Source organism: Triticum aestivum, chromosome 6B (assembly GCF_018294505.1).
Source record: "Triticum aestivum cultivar Chinese Spring chromosome 6B, IWGSC CS RefSeq v2.1, whole genome shotgun sequence".
NCBI classification, from domain to species: Eukaryota; Viridiplantae; Streptophyta; class Magnoliopsida; order Poales; family Poaceae; genus Triticum; species Triticum aestivum.
The window spans coordinates 439,463,493-439,482,126 of NC_057810.1; the positions used below are offsets into that span (position 1 = coordinate 439,463,493).

At 41.0% G+C, this 18,634-nt stretch overlaps 1 protein-coding gene and 2 long non-coding RNA genes across 3 annotated transcripts; 2 read left to right on the forward strand and 1 right to left on the reverse strand.

Moving 5' to 3' along the window:
• Nucleotides 1-1,894: 1,894 nt before the first annotated feature.
• Nucleotides 1,895-5,021, reverse strand: LOC123139250 (phytoene synthase 2, chloroplastic). Its single transcript, XM_044559046.1, has 6 exons — nt 4,952-5,021; nt 4,319-4,810; nt 4,143-4,193; nt 3,410-3,582; nt 2,460-2,620; nt 1,895-2,355 (listed from the first exon to the last, which is right to left on the reverse strand). The coding sequence occupies exons 1-6, from the start codon at nt 5,019-5,021 to the stop codon at nt 2,310-2,312; spliced, it is 993 nt and encodes a 330-aa protein (XP_044414981.1). The 3' UTR covers nt 1,895-2,309.
• Nucleotides 5,022-13,196: 8,175 nt separating this feature from the next.
• On the forward strand, nt 13,197-13,844 carry LOC123134201 (uncharacterized). Its single transcript, XR_006465571.1, has 3 exons — nt 13,197-13,276; nt 13,353-13,491; nt 13,577-13,844. It is a non-coding gene; the product is annotated as an uncharacterized lncRNA (long non-coding RNA).
• Nucleotides 13,845-15,059: 1,215 nt separating this feature from the next.
• On the forward strand, nt 15,060-15,807 carry LOC123134202 (uncharacterized). The gene is made up of 4 exons (XR_006465572.1): nt 15,060-15,168; nt 15,285-15,344; nt 15,531-15,596; nt 15,693-15,807. It is a non-coding gene; the product is annotated as an uncharacterized lncRNA (long non-coding RNA).
• Nucleotides 15,808-18,634: the final 2,827 nt, after the last annotated feature.

Sequence of the window (18,634 nt, forward strand, 5' to 3'; positions counted from 1 at the left end):
TTTCATTGATGCTTCTGAGGGTTTTGAATATATGTGAATATATAGGAGAAAGGAGTAGATTAGGGGGCCCTCAGGGTGGCCACAAGCCCTAGGGGCGTCCCCCCTAGGGCGCGCCCCCTGTCTTGTCGTTTACTCCAAGGGTTCTTGACTTGGTCTCCAAGTCCTGTGCGTGTCTTCTGGTCCAAGAAAAATCATCGTGAAATTTTAATTCTGTTTGGACTCCGTTTAGTATTCCTTTCCTATGAAACTCAAAATAGAGGAGAAAAAGAACTGGTGCTGGTCTCTAGGTTAATAGGTTAGTCCCAAAAATAATAAAAATAGCATATTAATGCATCTAAAACATCGAAAACAGGTAATATAATAGCGTGGAACAATCATAAATTGTAGATACGTTGGAGACGTATCGAGCATCCCCAAGCTTAATTCCACCTCGTCCTCGAGTAGGTAAATGATAAAAACATAATTTTTTATGTGGAATCCTACCTAACATATTTATCCTTGTAATTTTCTTTATTCTCGCATGAATGTTCAGATCCATAAGATTCAAAACAAAACTTTAATAATGACATAAAAACGATAATACTTCAAGCATACTAATAAAGCAATTATGTCTTCCCAAAATAACATGGCCAAAGAAAGCTATCCCTACAAAATCATATAGTCTGGCTATGCTCCATCTTCATCACACAAAATATTCAAATCATGCACAACCCCGATGAAAAGCCACGGAATTGTTTCATACGTTCTATGTTCTCAAACCTTTTCAACTTTCACGCAATACATGAGCGTGAGCCATGGATATAGCACTATAGATGGAATAGAATATGGTGGTTATGAAGAAGACAAAAATAAGGTGATAGTCTCACATCAACTATGTGTATCAACGGGCTATGAAGATGCCCATCAATAGATATCAATATGAGTGAGTAGGGATTACCATGCAGTGGATGCACTAGAGTTATAAGTTTATGAAAACTCAAAAAGAAACTAAGTGGGTGTGCATCCAACTCGCTTGCTCACGAATACCTAGGGCAATTTGAGGAAGCCCATCATTGAAAAATACAAGCCAAGTTCTATAATGAAAAATTCCCACTGGTATATGAAAGTGATAACATAGGGAACTCTCTATCATGAAGATCATGATGCAACTTTGAAGCACAAGTGTGTAAAAAGGATAGTAACATTGCCCCTTCTCTATCACACCCTGCATTTTGTAACATGTCATTTGCATTAATAAAGCATGAAATTTTGACCAACAAAATTTTTTGCATTATTTGGCTTTTTATTTGAGTTGGTTTTCTCTGTGTGATTTTCAAGTGCTCTTTAAAGTCAACACAACTCCACCTTCTATACTGCATCTCCTTGCCCCAAACTTCTTCCCAATGATCATGCCATGTGTATAGTGAAATATAGTATTTTCTTACAACAATAATTTGGCAAAATAGTATTTTCTAAATTTAGTTTCCAAAAAACCTTGAATTGAGGTTTGCACTACAAGTACTTGACTTGGGGTATGAAAAATCTTTCAAAGAGTATATTTAACTCCTATTAGGTATACGACTCCCATAAACCACAAAAGTTTAATTTTAAAAGTTATTTTACTATTTTATTTAAAAGCTTTTTCTTAGGGCCAGAAATGGTCTTTAATAGGTTAAAATTATTTAACTGTTTCAAAAATATTTGAGAAAATTAAGGGAAACTCATAGGACATATATTGTCCATATATAAGAGTTTCAACACCATGTCATGTTCTAAATATTGGAAAAAATCCATCAAAACCCCTTTTTGGACATTTCAAGATTTTGAAATATTTACAAAGGAAATATTCTCTAAAAATTCAAAAAAAATTATAGCAAGTCACATATGCATAATGTGATGATTTTGCAAAGTTTCATCTCAATCAAAATTGTTTTGGTTCACAAAAGTGCCCCAAAACCCTTTCTGTTCAAAACCAAACTTGAACAACTCTACATGGCCAACCTTGTCCATTTGATCTCAGACTTCGTGGACCAAGTGGTGCACCAAGGAGGAGAGTTTAGCTTAGCTAGATCTAAGCAAGTTCATTTCTGTGAGTTTCTAGGGTTTACAAAAGTTGCATTGGCAACTTTAACCAAATGAACTCAAATTTGGTGGAACACCCTATTTCTGTATGCCATTCCATCCTGTTAAGTCTCATGTCAAGTGTAATTCATTTTCTTGCCCAAAGCAGCAACAAACACCTTCTGCCAATTTTCAAAAAGCATCACTTTGACCTCTTCCACTAATCTCCATGGGCTCAAAATTTTACCACAGCCTCTCCTAGTCCCCTTCTACCTCCAGTAACAATGGCAAGTCCACAAATCATCCATAAGCTGTCTGAACAAAAAATAGTACAGAAACCGTTAATACCAGCAAATAATATTAAGCAGTTTGCTTTAGATTTGAAAATGTTCAGGAGAGATTCAGAAGCATGGTACAACCTGCTGAAAGAGGCATCTAAAGATATCAAGCAAGGACAATTAATTGAAGCCTCAGAAAAGACACCACAGCCCTTCAGCTCCAATATAGACATATTTGGGGCCTCTATGAGTAGAACACTCAACTTTGGGCAAATTCCAAGGTTTAGGGATTCAAGACCAACCTAGAAAATAAGTAAGCATCAGAACAAGAGATGTATTTATTTATCTAGGTAATAATTAAAAAGAGAATTTCGTTTTGTCCAATACAATGGTTTGCTTCAAAATTTGTTTCACAAATATACTCCCTCCGTTCCATAATGTAGTGCGTATAATTTTTTTTAAAGTCAAACTTTACATACTTTGACCAAATTTATAGAGAAAATTGTTTGTTTCCACAATACCAAATATATATGAAATATCTTATGATGAATCTAATGATATATGTACGAAGAGTTGGTCATTTGAGAATATACAGAATATAGTTTCAACTAATAATACTAACCAGAACCAAGAACATTCTCATAAATGCTATTTCAGGTATGAAATCAATTAGACTTCCCCTGATTCCTGTTATACCTCTAGATCGTTGCCAAGTTGTTTTTTGTTCTTGCTATGTTCAGGACTATTTCTTATAGAGAAGTCTTTTCTATAATTTCCCTAGTTTGATTAAACATATCTTTGACCAGATGATTCCCATTATGCGTCTAGTCAACTGGATAAGCCCCCACTACAATGTGTGAAAAGTTCATACAGCTCAATAACAGCATCAGAGACTAATAAAAGGCCGACAAACGAAACAATTTTGACAAATCATCGACTTTCTGGTCAACTTCGAAGGCCTAGCTAGTCATCTTGCACTGAGATTGTGAGGTCCGGGGGAATCTGATGCTGACAGGGAATATCCACCACCACTCTGTTCTACCAGAATCATACAATGTGGACTGAACAATTATGCACCGGCTATCTGGTACCTGAATATCTATGGGGAACATGGCGATGGTGTCTGAGAGCGCGGCGTCGAGCATGTCATAGGGGTGCCCGGCGAACAGGTCCTCCAGCCTCCTCTCCCACCGGTCAAGAGCCTGCGGCGTGATGTGCGACGCATTGGGACCGTCCACGAGCTCATCTGTCCTCCTGCACCACACTGAACATTGTTGCTATACATCAGATACTGAAAGTGATCGATGCCTATAGTATATCTCATTTAGAACTGACAGAACCTCAGATTCACATTCCTTAAGTAGTGAGGAATATGTTCTTGCAACCCTTTCTCATGTACTTTGATCCTATTGACGCCATTTAGCCAACAAAAAGCCTAATTTGATTCTTCCACACATAATGGCATATAAAAAAGTGTTATATGAGGCCTTTATTCTTCACCAACTGTGTCTATGTATACATGGCATGCAAGTTCAGCAATGTTTCTATTTGCCATTATTCGCATCCAGAACTAGTTCACACTGTTAACTGAAAAGTGGCCGATTTTCCTGGGGAGTTTCAAAATATTCTTGCAAGTTGCTGTTAAATACAGTATGTAGCAATTTAACTGATGCAAAATGTGGGCATGCCCTTTCTGACCATCTGAAGTGAATATGAATTCAGTCACATCACTGAAACTAACTGACACTGTGTGACACATACTAATACTACAATAGGGGAGCAACAATTGAGGGTCCAGGCCAGGCATGGTGAGTTTCAGATTACCGTAGATGGCCCATATGGCGCGCCGCCGCTCCTCCGTCATCAGCAAGGTCTCTGCCATGCACGACCAGACATGAACGAGTCACCTCCATGATCATCAGTACATCTGCCTGGCATGCAGCAGACTGCGACCATGGCTCGAGAAAAACAGAGTAAGTATGCATGGAGGAGCACCGTACCGAGGTAGAAGGTCCAGCGAGGAGGAGGCCGGATCCGGAGTGGCCGGACCTCCCATGGCCGGATCCGGGCGCGAGGCAGGGTGGGGCGGCGGCGGCGACGCGGGGACGCGGGCGGGGTGCAGAGGAGCTCGATGCTCCGCTCCCATGGCGGCGACGAATCTCGAGGTCGAGGAGACCAGCGACGAGGCTTCCGCGACGGGGCGACGAGCTTGTGGGGAGGTGGCGGCGCACGACGCGACGCAGGTGACAGCGCGAGGCGGCGGGGCTCCTGGGGTCCGGTGAGGTTGCGACGCGCACCGGCGGGCGGAGGCGAGGTGGCGCAGCGGCGCGGGGCCGAGGGAGGCGGGGTCGGGAGGCGCTCGGCTGTGGGACAGGGGCGGAGAGAGAGGGTATATAGATAGAGGAGGTGGGGGCAACGGTGTTTTTTACCCGCAAAAAATAGATATCCCCCTCTGTGCCGTCCGTCAGCAGATGGCAAATAATCTTTGCCGTCTGCCAGCAGACGGCAAAGAGAGGGGTGGACCGTTGCACTGTACTGGCATCTGGTGGCACCTCTTTGCCGTCCGCTGGCAGATGACAAAGATTCTTTGCCATCTGCCGGCAGACGGCAAAAAAATGACAGATGGCAAAGACCTTCTTTGCCTTCTGCCAGTTCATTGCCGTCTGTTGTTTGGTAGCTGATGGCAGAGACCTTCTTTGTCATCGGCAAGCGGACGGCAAACAACTGGCAGACGACAAAATCCCTGATTCCAGTAGTGGTTGCCTTCATTTCCTCCTTCTTAATACTTGCATTGTGCATGACCCTACCTTCCTATGAGGATTATGCCGGTGAAAGTAGATAGGATGCTAAAGTGGATGTTATGCAAATGGGACGGGTATATGTATGGTGATGGAGACAAAAGTATTTCCAAAGACTTTTCGAAAACCCCGTTGGGTGCCACTAAAGCCCGAGGGAGATGATGATCTAGGTAACCACTTGACAAAGAAGTGGTGTACCGGAGCAAGTTGTGTGAATGTGTTTTCAAAAACAGATGGGTTTAAGTTGCGACCGTTATTCCAACCTTACATGTACAACCACAATACCCCTTATGGAACGGGGCTTTGTTGGTTACTTTGGTCAATACTAGCAGGGAGCCCACATTACTAGTGGCAAGAGGGTATGAGGTACTTTCTTGAGATGGAGTCGTGCCAGGTAGGGCAACTATGGCTATTTTTACAAACACCGGGCACACTGTTGCGTCCCCTCTCTGATGGTATGATCTCGAGTGTCGCATGATGTACATCGTGAGGACAAGGGCCAACGAGTGGACTCTTTGTTAGTGTTGTCAAGGAAAAGATAATGTTCGGGTGCTTACCCCGGGTACTTGTGGTACCGCGGGTCGTGGATGACATGGAAGTTCCCTGGATCTTGTGGGTAACGTGTGCAATCTCTGCAGAGTGTAAAACTATTCGAATAGCCATGTCCACAGTCAAGGACAGTTGGGTAACCGCTCTTGGGCCACGTCCACATGTTTACAAAACCAGTGTGTGTTTGGATAAGTGGGAAGAACTACTTGCACTACTAGGAAAATGCTTATAGATAGAATTTTACCAGTAGCATTTGTTTATGACCCATGCTACTAGTAGTTAGTAGTAGCGCTGGGTAGAAATCGCGCTATTGGTATGTGTTAGCAGTAGTGCTTGTTACCTAGCCCGACGCTGCTGCTAAGTGTAACACACCACACCCCTTGGTCAATAAATATTAGCAGCGCTGGTCGTCCAACCGGCGCTACTATTAGTTTTGGATCTATAGCGCCTGTTTAGTTAAGCGCGCTACTGCTATTTTTTTATGTATAACATTTTACCAGTAGCGTGTTTTTCTAGACCGCGCTATAGGTAGTGCAACACTAGCCATAGATATTTTGCAAGTTGCCATAGCAGTAGCGTGTTTTGGCTCCCCGCGCTACTACTATGACCGCCAGCCACCTACCGCCTTTCCCCTCCTTCCTCCCCTTTCTTCTTCCTCTCCCCCTTCCTTTCTCCCCCTTTCCTTGCACCTTGCTTGTTCTAATGCTCCCCCTCCACCATCCCTCCATTAGAGCCCTCCCTTCTTCTCTTCTTTGCCCTTCCACCACCCCCCTCTGCTTTGCCCCTCCAACACACCCCTCCATTAGAGCCCTCCCATCACCATCCCCCTCTTTCTTTGCCCTCCACCACCACCCCCTCCATTAATGCCCTCCCTCCCCCTCTTCTTTGCCCTCCCCCACCCCCTTCCATTAATGCCTTCCCTCTTCTCCTGTCTCCCTCTCCTCCCACTCTCTTCCTGGCTCTCTCTCTCCCTGGGGAGTTAGCTAGCTAGTTAGAGCTATATATATATATATATATATATATATATATAGCTACTAGTTAATTAAGAAGAAAGGTGCTCAATATCTCTCTCGACACATATGTGAGCAAAAAAGTGTTTTTGTGTGGATAAGGACCGAAACTATATATATATGGGCGATATGTGAATATACCGAATTGTGTGTGGCATAATTTGAGTTGCCTACATTGTGTATTTGATGAAATAATGTGGGTGACATGAGTTGCCTATGTTTTGCCGAAATGTCAATTCAATTTCGTTTCGGCGAATTTCGGGCAAACTCAATATGTCCTATGTTTAGGGAAGGTCATGCCGAATTTTTGTATGAATTTGATCCACGCATGCATATATACATGGTTATAATATTTGCTCCACGCACAGGTGATCATGAAGGTTAATGGAAGGATGGTGGAAAGATACTGGTAATCCGCTATGGATGACATGTATGAAAAAAGACTGAAGGATGTTTTATGTCCGTGTCGAAAATGCAAAGGAATAGTCAGGCTTGACCCCTTTGAGGGTGGCACATTCAAGGCGCACCTGCTCATGCATGGTTTCATGCATGGCCAACTCGGTGGATAAGTGAAGATGATGATGATGAGGATGTCGACGGGGCAGGAAATAATGACATGGGGCCACCAGACGAAGAGATGACCGATTATGTGCCCAAAGAGGAAGACGGCCTCGGAAATGTCAATGGCGAAGAGGCGGTTCAAGGAGGAGAAGACGCGGACACACCACCGTCTTCATCGCTACTAAGTTCAGCCATGCGGGACCCGCATGTTCGAGACCTGCTTCACAAGAAGACGACTAGCGATAGAGCTGCTTCTAGAGAGGAGGCCAAACTGGCACAACTGGAGGTAGACTCGATGACTCCTTTGTATGATGGTTGGAATCCCGAGGTGACCCGCTTGAGTTCCACACAAGAATTTCTAAAGACGAAGGCAAAAAACAAATGGACAGATACAATCTTGGATGAGCTTCTGACGTATCTAAAGAAGGTTCTTCCTGCGGGAAGCCTGTGTCCTACTAGAGTCGAGGAGGCAAAGAAAATCGTGTGCCCTCTTGATCTACCACACATTAGATATCACACATGCATCAATGATTGCATCATATATCGGAACGAGCACGCGGAAAAAACCATCTGTCCAAAGTGCAATGCTTCACGATATAAAAAGGCCGGAAAGAAAGCTCCACAGAAAGTTGCATGGTACTTTCCGATCACTCCGCGTCTACAGCGGTATTTCGTAGATCCTAAGGAAGCAAAGCTTATGCGGTGGCACGCGGAGAGGGTGAAGCCAGATGATGGAGATGAGCCGAAGCTGAGACACCTCGCAAATGCTAGCTAGTGAAGAGCATTAAATGCTGAATTTGATTTTTCGCAAATGATCCAAGGAACATCGTGCTTGGCGCTAGTAGTGATGGCATGCATCCATTTGGCAACCAGAACACCAATCATAGAACATGGCCCGTGTTTGTATGGATGTACAACCTCCCCCCTGGTTGTGTATGAAGGAAAAATACATACACATGGCTATGCTTATTCAAGGGTCGAGACAACCGGGAAATGATATAAATTTGTATCTTGGGTTACTGAAAGAGGAGCTACATACCTTATGGACAATGCCGGCCAAGACATGGGGTGCAAGCAAAGGAGAGTATTTCTACATGAGAGCCACGCTGATCACGACGGTGCAGGACTATCTTGGTTACGGCTATCTCTCCGGCCTGGTGTGCCACGGATATCGCGGATGCACGAGGTGCATGGATGATACAACTTCTCTGTAGCTATCGAAACATGGCGGGTCTTCGAAAATCGTTTACATGGGGCATCGAAGATGGCTCGATAAGGATGACCCATGGAGAAAGTGTGGAGATCTATTCAATGCTAAGGCTGAGCATCGAGGTCCTCCACGTAAGCGTAGCGGTGCATAAATATATAAGTTATTAAAGAACTGGGAAGAGTGCCCCTCGCCGGGAAAGACGAAGAAAAAGGCGCCAGAGCCCCTGCTGAAGGTATGGAAGACGAGATCTGTTTTCTGGGACTTGGAATACTGGCCCATACTCGACACGCCTCATAGCCTTGATCAAATGCATATCAGAAAAAAATATCCTTGAGAGATTGCTTGGAACATTGATGAACATGCCGGAGAGGACCAAGGATGGGCTGAAGGCAAGAAAAGACTTGGAATTTTTGAATATTAGGAAAGATCTCCAAATGCCCTGTAAAAGGTCGTCTGAGGAGACCGAGACGGAGATGGAGACGGAAGATAGGGGCAAAAAAGTAAATAAGAAGGAAGAACATTATTGCCCCCCCTCTTGCTTCACCTTAGATCCGAAGGAGGTCGATCAATTGTTCAAGTGCCTTGCCGGAATCAAAGTTAGTTCCGGATACTGTGGGAAGGTAAGCAGATATCTAGACACTAAGAAAAAAAGGTTCAGTGGGATGAAGTCTCACGACTATCATGTGATGATGACGTAGTTACTCCCGGATGCACTTAGAGGGATTATGGACACACATGTGCGTGAGACGCTTACTGACCTATGCCACTTTTTGATGCTATCTCTCGAAAGTCGATCAGTGTGAAGCAACTCCATAGGCTACAGGAAGATATTGTTTTCATACTGAATGAGCTAGAGATGTACTTCCTACCCGCGTTCTATGATGTCATGGTGCATCTATGTGTCCACATCGTGGATGACATCATCGACCTAGGGTCGACATTCCTGCACAACATGATGCCGTTCGAGAGGATGAATGGCATCATCAAAGGATTCGTCCGTAACATGTCCCGTCCAGATGGAAGCATAGCCCAGGGATATCTGACCAAAGAGTGCATCTCTTTCTATGAGAGTTATCTAGTAGGCACCGGAGACCTTGTTGTTGGTTTGCCCGTCAACAAGCACCGTGGAAGGCTCGAAGGTGAAGGTCACACCAATGGCCATAGGGATGTGAATGTGTCACGCTCGGGCCAAAAAAACGACCTTGACAGGGCAAACTTAGTAGTGCTACAACACCTAGATGTGCTAGAAGATTTTGTGACACTGCACAAACAGACCATCGCGAAGAAGTACCGTGATCGTGGGGTGCACAGGACGGACACTGAAGTTATTAGAGAGCACAACTCCACTTTCTTGCATTGGTTCAAAGAGCGAGTTCTGGGTAATCCCCCGAAAGAGGGTTGTCCGAATGGAACGCTCATATACGCCTTAGCACATGGCCCCTCGACCAACCTCGCGACTTATCAAGCATACGATATCAACGGATACACGTTCTACACGGAGGATAAAGATATAAATAGTGATGACCAAAACTCAGGGGTGAGGATGGAAGCCATGAACGAAATGCAATTGAAAGATATTACGGAAGGGTCGAAGAGATATGTGAGCTTAACTACTCTGGACTGCATAGCACGACGATGTTCCGTGTCAGATGAGCTAAGAATGTACAGAGATAAAACCGACATTTCACTACCATGTGTATACCCGACTCTGATAGCGGTACCATCAACGCCATCGCCAAAAATGAGCCATGGGTACACGCTAAACACGTGACACAATGTTTCTTCATAACTGATCCGATCAATCCCAGCCGTGTTGTCGTGAGGAGAAGCAAAAGGAGCATCGCCGGAATGGATGGAGTCGCCAACGAGGAAGACTACGACCAGTACGGTGATCCGATGAGGGAAGATGATGTTGATGACGATGAAACATATGTTAAAAGAAGAATGAAGACTACATTACCTACGAAAGATCGTAATCCCTGGAGAAGGAAAAATCACGACCATGGGCTCAATTATTCAAAAACAAACAAAAGAGGGAAGAAGATCAGTCTGAAGTGTCGTTGTCGCCCAAGCTGATAAACTAATCTATAAATTTTGTGTGTGTCTAGCTATTTTGTATACCGCCGATAGCGGTCAAATGATTTAATATATATTATACTAATTATTATCCGGAGCGTAACAGTGTTATTGATCCAACGACATACCAAATTAAACCCTAGCTAGCTAGAGCTATATATACCCCTGTTATTCAAACTTTGTACAAATGCAAATGAAAGATAAGAAAAAGGAAAGTGCAAATCTATTTATATATAGAAAGTACTTGACGGGGTCACCAAAATAAAGATAATTGTCCTGTAAAATCCTACAATAATTAGATATATCCAACCTTCCCACAAAGCATAACCATTAGCTCTTCATAAAGTAGGTGGGTCCATACGTGCAACAATGGCTTCACATTTTGTTTCAGAAAAACATATCCGCTTACAATTTGGGCCATGACACCCATAATAGAGATCGTACAGGATGTGCCCAAACAAATGAAAAGTACCATATCTCTTCGTTTCTAGAAGAACATTTGTACAAACAGGATTTACCCAAACAAATCAAGACTACCATATCTCTTCGTTTCTCAAAAAAAAAACTCCAAACAGAATATCTGTCCAGGCTGCTACCAAAAAAGCTTTCGTTCGATCGTGCTATCTACAAATGGGGTGTACAGAAACAATTCAGAACTACCATATCTCTACGTTTCTAAAAAAGGACTCCAACGAAATATCTGTACAGGCTACGTACAAAAAAACTTTCTTTCAATTGTGCAGATGAGAGAAACTCAACCATCCATATAAGACCTTCCCCACGACCTGAAAGGTTGCAACATCTTCCTCCCACATCATCTTCTTCCAGCGACCAAAACTTCCACTCCAGAATTATCTTCATATAGCAACCACAAAACAGTTCTGTCAAGCAAACGGGAATTGTCTTCCGCCAGCGGTGACAAGACAGTTCCGTCAAGAAAACGATCTACATCAAGTAAGTTTCATCTGCACAAAATTATAGATCATAGCTATTAATGGATCAATAATGGTCGAATTATACTCTAGGCAGTCCTGATCTAAAAATATTTGCCATTACCTCCGAAGGTTGATTATCTACAATCATATACGTGTGGGTTCCTATATTAATGGTGTCAGGTTCATATTTTTTACTCACCTATGAAAGGCTAATGCCAGGGTAATGCCATGGATGTTGCTTCCAGTATTTTCACGTTAAAATAACATACTATACAAGTCCAGAATCATACTACAAGTATAACATATCCAAGTGGGATTACTTGCTGCGATATAGAGAAGCATAGATGGTGCATAAGGTGTTGTTCATAAAATATATTATACCTATTATTGTAGATCAGATCTATTAATGGATCAATAATGCTTAATTCATAATGTAGGTAGTGCCACTATAAAAAGGTTTCACATGTTAGCTCACAAGTTTCATCACCTAAAAACAGATACAGAGAAACATACATAGATGGTTTCCATATTTGATCAGCCTCATATGTTATAGTGGGTTTCTGTAGTCATGGCATCAGCTCCATCTGAAACATAAATTAAAACCAATTGTTAATAAGATTGTATTGATTCATCTACTTTTATTTCATATAATCTTCTACATAAGGTTAATGCAATGGATGTTGCTTCCAGTTTTCACGTGAAGATAATATACTGTAGAAGTCTACAGAAATAAATGGGATTGCGTGCATGCATTATATTTCTTACTTTACTAATGACCATTCTGTTCTTATATTTAAAGGGCCTCAAAGATTATGGCATATACACCATTGAATGCATTGACTACATGAAACGAGACATGGACAATCAAAGTCAAAGTTTTAAGACTTTGGAACACAATTAACTTATCAACTAATGAGCTCATTAGCATTGATATAATTTTATTGGACAAAAGGGTGCAAGTATTACATATATAATGTAACTTCAATTTATCCTTTCCAAAGTTTGCTGATCTTTTCTTTCTATGTAGGGCCATGCGATCCATGCTTCTATTGGGAGCAAACTGGTCAATAAATTTAAATCAAAAATTAAAGAGGACTCCATATACATAATTAAGACCTTCAAAGTCTTGGAGTATGAAAAATACCGACCATTGAAGAACAATCTCAAAATCAATTTTGTTTATGATACAACAGTGAAGGAAGTGGATGAAGGAAAATCAAAGTTTTTGAATTACCACTTCGAATTTGTTGATGGCGATACCTTGGATAGTAGGGTGAATACTGATAAACAGTGCTCAGGTATGATCATAATCCATATCGAAGAACAAGCATTGGCGAACTAGCTAGATTTTAAAATATGATTATGTATAGATGTCATTGGATTGCTTACTGCAATGAAACCAATAGAGCAAGTACAAAAAATAAAAGGGACGGGCATGGCTCAAACTTCAAACATCCGCGAGATTGAAATCCTTTTACTAGAGTAAGTGATTCTATTACTATATTTTTTTGAATTGCATAGATGATCTTTATATCACTTTTTGATGAATAAATTCATGCAGAGATGAAAAGATCCAAATCACGCTATGGGGGGATATTTTAGCAAATACGGTGAACGAAAGTCTTTTGGACAAACAAACAATAGTGATTGTCACTTCAAATTTGGTCAAAAAATTCAATGGTGAGAACTAGAATCTTTTTGTGTAAACTCAAGTCCAAATTACTGATAATTTGTTACCAGGGCTATCACTACACACAACAAATGCATCTAAAATCTTCCTCAACCCTGAAATTCCAGAGGCAGACCAAATTATTGAGAGGTATGCTATATAATAATGCAATTATGCATGTCTTTAAAGTTACAAGTTTATGTGCTCATGTTGTGACCTATTATAGGTATTGTGAAAGAGATGTTATTCCAACTATGATTGGAATCGATGAAAGCACCCAAGGAACAATTGAAGAGCAAATGTTGTACAACAGAAAAACATTGAGGGAAATTATAGAATTGCGATATGCTGATGTCCAAAGAAAGGTTTCCCTCTAACCTTGATCATCATATTGTACCTTATTTATTGTACATTAGTATGTAATAATCTCATATATTTTCTCTTTAATAGGAATTTGTATGCACAACAAAAGCAACAATTGATGATATTATAACAGATAAAGGCTGGTGGTACATGGCATGCAAACTTTGCTTTGTGCTACAAAAAAGGAACATGATAACTACATTTGCACTTCCTGTCATGAAGTAGCTCAAAATCCAGACAAGCGGTGAGCATGTTGTGCACTAGATTGTCTTTGGTTCCATTTGTTTTAATAATATACCACTAATAACTTGACAACATCATATTAGGTACCTACTTAAACTGAAGGTACGCGATGGCACGGCAACAACAACTTTCGTGGTGTTTAACGAGGTAGCAAAGAGTCTTTTAGGAAACATATCTTCGTCGACCCTATTAGAGCAGGAGGGATTCAACAACACGGTACCAGATGTTATTCAAAATCTTTATGGCAGAACACTCCTATTCCGACTGAAGTTAAATTCAAGGAATCTAGAAGAGTGTATGGAAAATTATAAAGTGAGCTACACTTTTGAAGTTGATGACAAACTTGAGATGGAAAATTCAAATGAAATGGCTGAAGAGGTATGCATGCACATTTGAGTATTTTAAATGGCTTATAAAATTATAATATGAGCACACTCTTTATAGGGCATACTGGAAATGCAAGACACACGAGGTTCTTCAAATTCTGATATGCACAATTTCCATTACGAGGTACTCCCACTAATTAATGATTTTGCTCTCACAAGTGTGCAATTTTTGTTTTTAAATGTTAAAAAATAATTTTCATTCTTATAGGTGAACCAGTCCTCCAAGAATGCAACAAATGATGAGAAGAAGGATATGTGCAGAAAGGAAACCTCAATATCATCCAACAAAAAACAACAACGGAGGACAAAGATACAGAAGTCTAGCAAAAGATATGAAAAAGATGTGAGACCGGTTGCTTCTAGAACAGTTGTTAAAACGGAAGCTCCTGATGATGAGGTAACAAATTGAAAACATTATCTCCCTGTATCTGCATTCATAATTGATTTTGGCCTATTTATTTATGACATAACAAAATGCACAGGAAGAGCCAAAAACTTTTCCGCAGAAGATAAAAGGAGAGACAAAACAAAAGAGATGTAAGCAGGATTTTAAAAGAAAGGCTTCGCGAAATAAAAAAAAGGTTCTTACAGAAAAATCAAATAATGAGGTATGCTTTGAAATTACTTTACTATTTTATGACATCGTTGAAAAAAATGAAAATGTATTTGAAAAGGAGGTAGCAAACATTCAAGCTACAAGTTCAGATACAATTACCATAGAAGATGATTCTAATAATTACCGCAGACAAAACAAGACAGATGTCAGAAGGCCTACCAACAAGAAACTCAGAAGAGTTATGAACAAAATCAAATTCAATAGTGAGGAGAAATGTACATACTTGTTCTATATTGTTTTTAAGATAAACACAAAGTTCTATTGTGTTCTAAATTGACATATTTTATGTATAGGTACAAGATGAAGAAGAAGAAGGAGGAGAAGAAGAAGAAGAAGAAGAATAAGAAGAAAATGATGTAACCGTAGATCCAAGATATAACAAAGATTTCAGAAATGACAACCACAACGAGGGATATAAAAATCCTGCGACCAAGGTTGCTTCTGCGAAGCTCAAAAAAACAATACAGAATTATAGATGAATACATCCCACCTTAAATATCTATTAACAATATGCTCTATGATGTTCATTTAAACTACCGCCATCTTATAGGTACTAGAGGAAGAAAATGACATAGATGATGATTCCGACAATGAAGAAACCAATAATGAGGTAATATCAAATAAAAGGAAAAGGATTTAATTTTAAATATATTATTTCCAAAATATAAAATCATTGTATGAAATAATAATCCATTAGTGTATTGGTCATTTCCTACTTTAGTCTAATATTATGTATGCATTTCATCATATATGTATTACATAATACATTATTAAATTCCCACATTCTATGTTACAGGTACAAGAGGAAGGAAATGACACAGATGGTGATCTCACAATTGAAGAAAGTACAAGAATGAACAAGGTAAATACGTTGATGATATACAAGCTTAATATCTACCATGAATTTAGAGAAATTTACAAATGTTTCATTAATAACATTGTTTTTGCATATATGCAGGGAGACAACAATAGTCATGCCGACAACTGTACCATCAAAGGTGACAATGATGAAGAATGGAACACCAAAACTAGAAGCAAAATTGAAAGGGATCGAGAAGAGGTGTCTAGAGGGGGGGTGATTAGACACTAAGTACCAAAAATTGCAGTTTTTAACTTCTTTAAGTTTAAGTGGAGTTTAGGCACAAGTTTAACACTCACAATACATAACAAGAAAGCATGCAAAGAGAATATGAGCAGCGGAAAGTAAAGCATGCAACTTGCAAGAATGTAAAGGGAAGGGATTGGAGGATTCAAACGCAATTGGAGACACGGATGTTTTTGTCGTGGTTCCGATAGGTGGTGCTAACGTACATCCATGTTGATGGAGACTTCAACCCACGAAGGGTAACGGTTGCGCGAGTCCACGGAGGGCTCCACCCACGAAGGGTCCACGAAGAAGCAACCTTGTCTATCCCACCATGGTCGTCGCCCACGAAGGACTTGCCTCACTAGCGGTAGATCTTCATGAAGTGGGCGATCTCCTTGCCCTTACAAACTCCTTGGTTCAACTCCACAATCTTGTCGTAGGCTCCCAACTGACACCTAGCCAATCTAGGAGACACCACTCTCCAAGAAGTAACAAATGGTGTGTTGATGATGAACTCCTTGCTCTTGTGCTTCAAATGATAGTCTCCCTAACACTCAACTCTCTCTCATAGTATTTGGATTTGGTGGAAAGAAGATTTGAGTGGAAAGCAACTTGGGGAAGGCTAGAGATCAAGATTCATATGGTAGGAATGGAATATCTTGGCCTCAACACATGAGTAGGTGGTTCTCTCTCAAAAAATGTATGCTGGAAGTGTAGGTTCGTTCTGATGGCTCTCTCTACGAATGAAGAGGAGGTGGAGGGGTATATATAGCCTCCACACAAAATCGAATCGTTACACACAACTTGCCAAACTCGATGGGACCGAATTGGTAAACTCGGTCAGACTGATTCGGCAAATCTAGTGACCGTTAGGATTTTCGGTGGGACCGACATGCAACTCGGTAGGACCGATATGGTTAGGGTTAGGGCATAACTTAATCTCGGTGAGACTGATTACACAAACTCGGTAGGACCGATTTTGGTAATAAGCTAACCAGAGAGTTGGTCAGGAAAACTCGGTTTGACCGATTACACAAACTCGGTAGGACCGATTTTGGTAATAAGTTAACCAGAGAGTTTGCATTGTAATCTCGGTAGTACCAATTACTCTAACTCGATAGGACCGATTTTGGTAATGGACATACACAAAGAGATTACAATCCCATCTCGGTGAGACCGAGATCCCTATCGGTGAGACCGATTTGCCTAGGGATTGTGGCAGTGGCTAAGACATCTGAACTCGGTGGCGCCGGGTGGAAAGAATCGGTAGGGCCGAGTTAGACTTTTGGGTTTAGGACATATGTGGATGTGAGAAAGTAGTTGAGGGCTTTGGAGCATATCACTAAGCACTTTGAACAAGCAAGCCATTAAGCAACACCTCATCCCCTCTTGATAGTATTGGCTTTTCCTATAGACTCAATGTGATCTTGGATCACTAAAATAGAAAATGTAGAGTCTTGTTCTTGAAGCTTGAGCCAATCCTTTGTCCTTAGCATCTTGAAGGGTTTCCACATCCTTTAGTCCATGCCACTCCATTGTTGAACTTGTCTGAAACATACTAGGTAAAAGTGTTAGTCCAACAAGAGATATGTTGACATTCATTACCAAAATCACCCAGGGAGCACTTGTTCTTTCAGTCTCCCCCTTTTTGGTAATTGATGACAACATACATCAAAGCTTTAGATCAAGATATAGAGAATAGCAAGTAAAGCTTTGGAAAGACGTGTAACATGCATAGGCTCCCCCTACATGTATGTGAATATGGAATATAGGAGCATGTGAATGCATAAGCATGATAGAGTAGGCAATGTGTTACATGTATCTTGGTTATATGCATCAGAGCAATAGATGTGAATATGGGAAATGTACCTTCATGCTCATGAGTCCTTCTTGCAAACAGTATGTACATCAGCAAGAACTCCTCATACACATGACTGTGATGCATATACTTACCTTGTGGTCTTGAGTTGGCTTAGGATGGAATGAACCTGCGTAAACAAGGTTAGATAACACAGATACACCTACTAGCTAGAGCAAACAAAACGAACCACAAGAGTACCAAGACTGGGATGACATGTAGAGAGTGAGTACTAAGTACCATATTGAATATGGACATGTCCCCAAAGGTAAAGATGTGCAATGAATTTAAAGTTTCTTTCCCTTAGATGTCTTGCTCCCCCTGAATCTAGCATGGGATACTGGGAGAAGATAGGGAACAGAAAATCAGAGCAAAATGCAAAATCAAAGCTCAAAGAAACAAATGAACAGAGCTAATGAAAATAAGCACATATGAATATGTCTTCCTCCCCAAGAAGACATGTGGCATCTCTCCTCTTGAACACCAAGCATCTGGGATCCTTGAAGATTACTCTCTTCTTGAGTATTCTCTCCCCCTGGAGATATCTCTCTCCCCCTGTTGAAGTGATAAGCTTTGATGTGATCTCTCTCTCCCCCTTTGACATCAATTTCCAAGAAGGGTCTTCTGGAATTTGTCGTAAATGGATTTGGTCCTTGAGTCACAACACAATGCATTGATAAAAATGTGATGCTTGTAGAGGAAAAGATTCATTGAGTGGTGCTAAAAATAATAATGCAGTGGCAAAATGTTTTTCTTGTTGTGAAATCGGTGGCACCGAGTTGGATGCTTCGGTTGCACCGAAAGGATTCGGTTAGACCGAAAACATCAAACCGGTGAGACCGAGTTCATCACAGAGAAAACACTTGTCACCTCAGTTCACTAGACAAGTAAGATCTCACAAGGATTTGCAATGAATTGGATGCAGGGAATGCAGAACAGAATAGAAAAAAGAAAT

Bases quoted from the DNA above. Each gene is read 5' to 3' on its own strand.
- LOC123139250 (XM_044559046.1), bottom strand. From the start codon at position 5,021: ATGACAAAGAAGGTCTCTGCCATCAGCTACCAAACAACAGACGGCAAT. The intron at 3,583-4,142 runs GTAATCTGAAAC...AACAATGTTCAG, and splicing joins CGCCATATGGGCCATCTACG to TGTGGTGCAGGAGGACAGAT. The intron at 2,621-3,409 runs GTACCAGATAGC...CTTATTTTCTAG, and splicing joins TGTTCCCCATAGATATTCAG to GTTGGTCTTGAATCCCTAAA.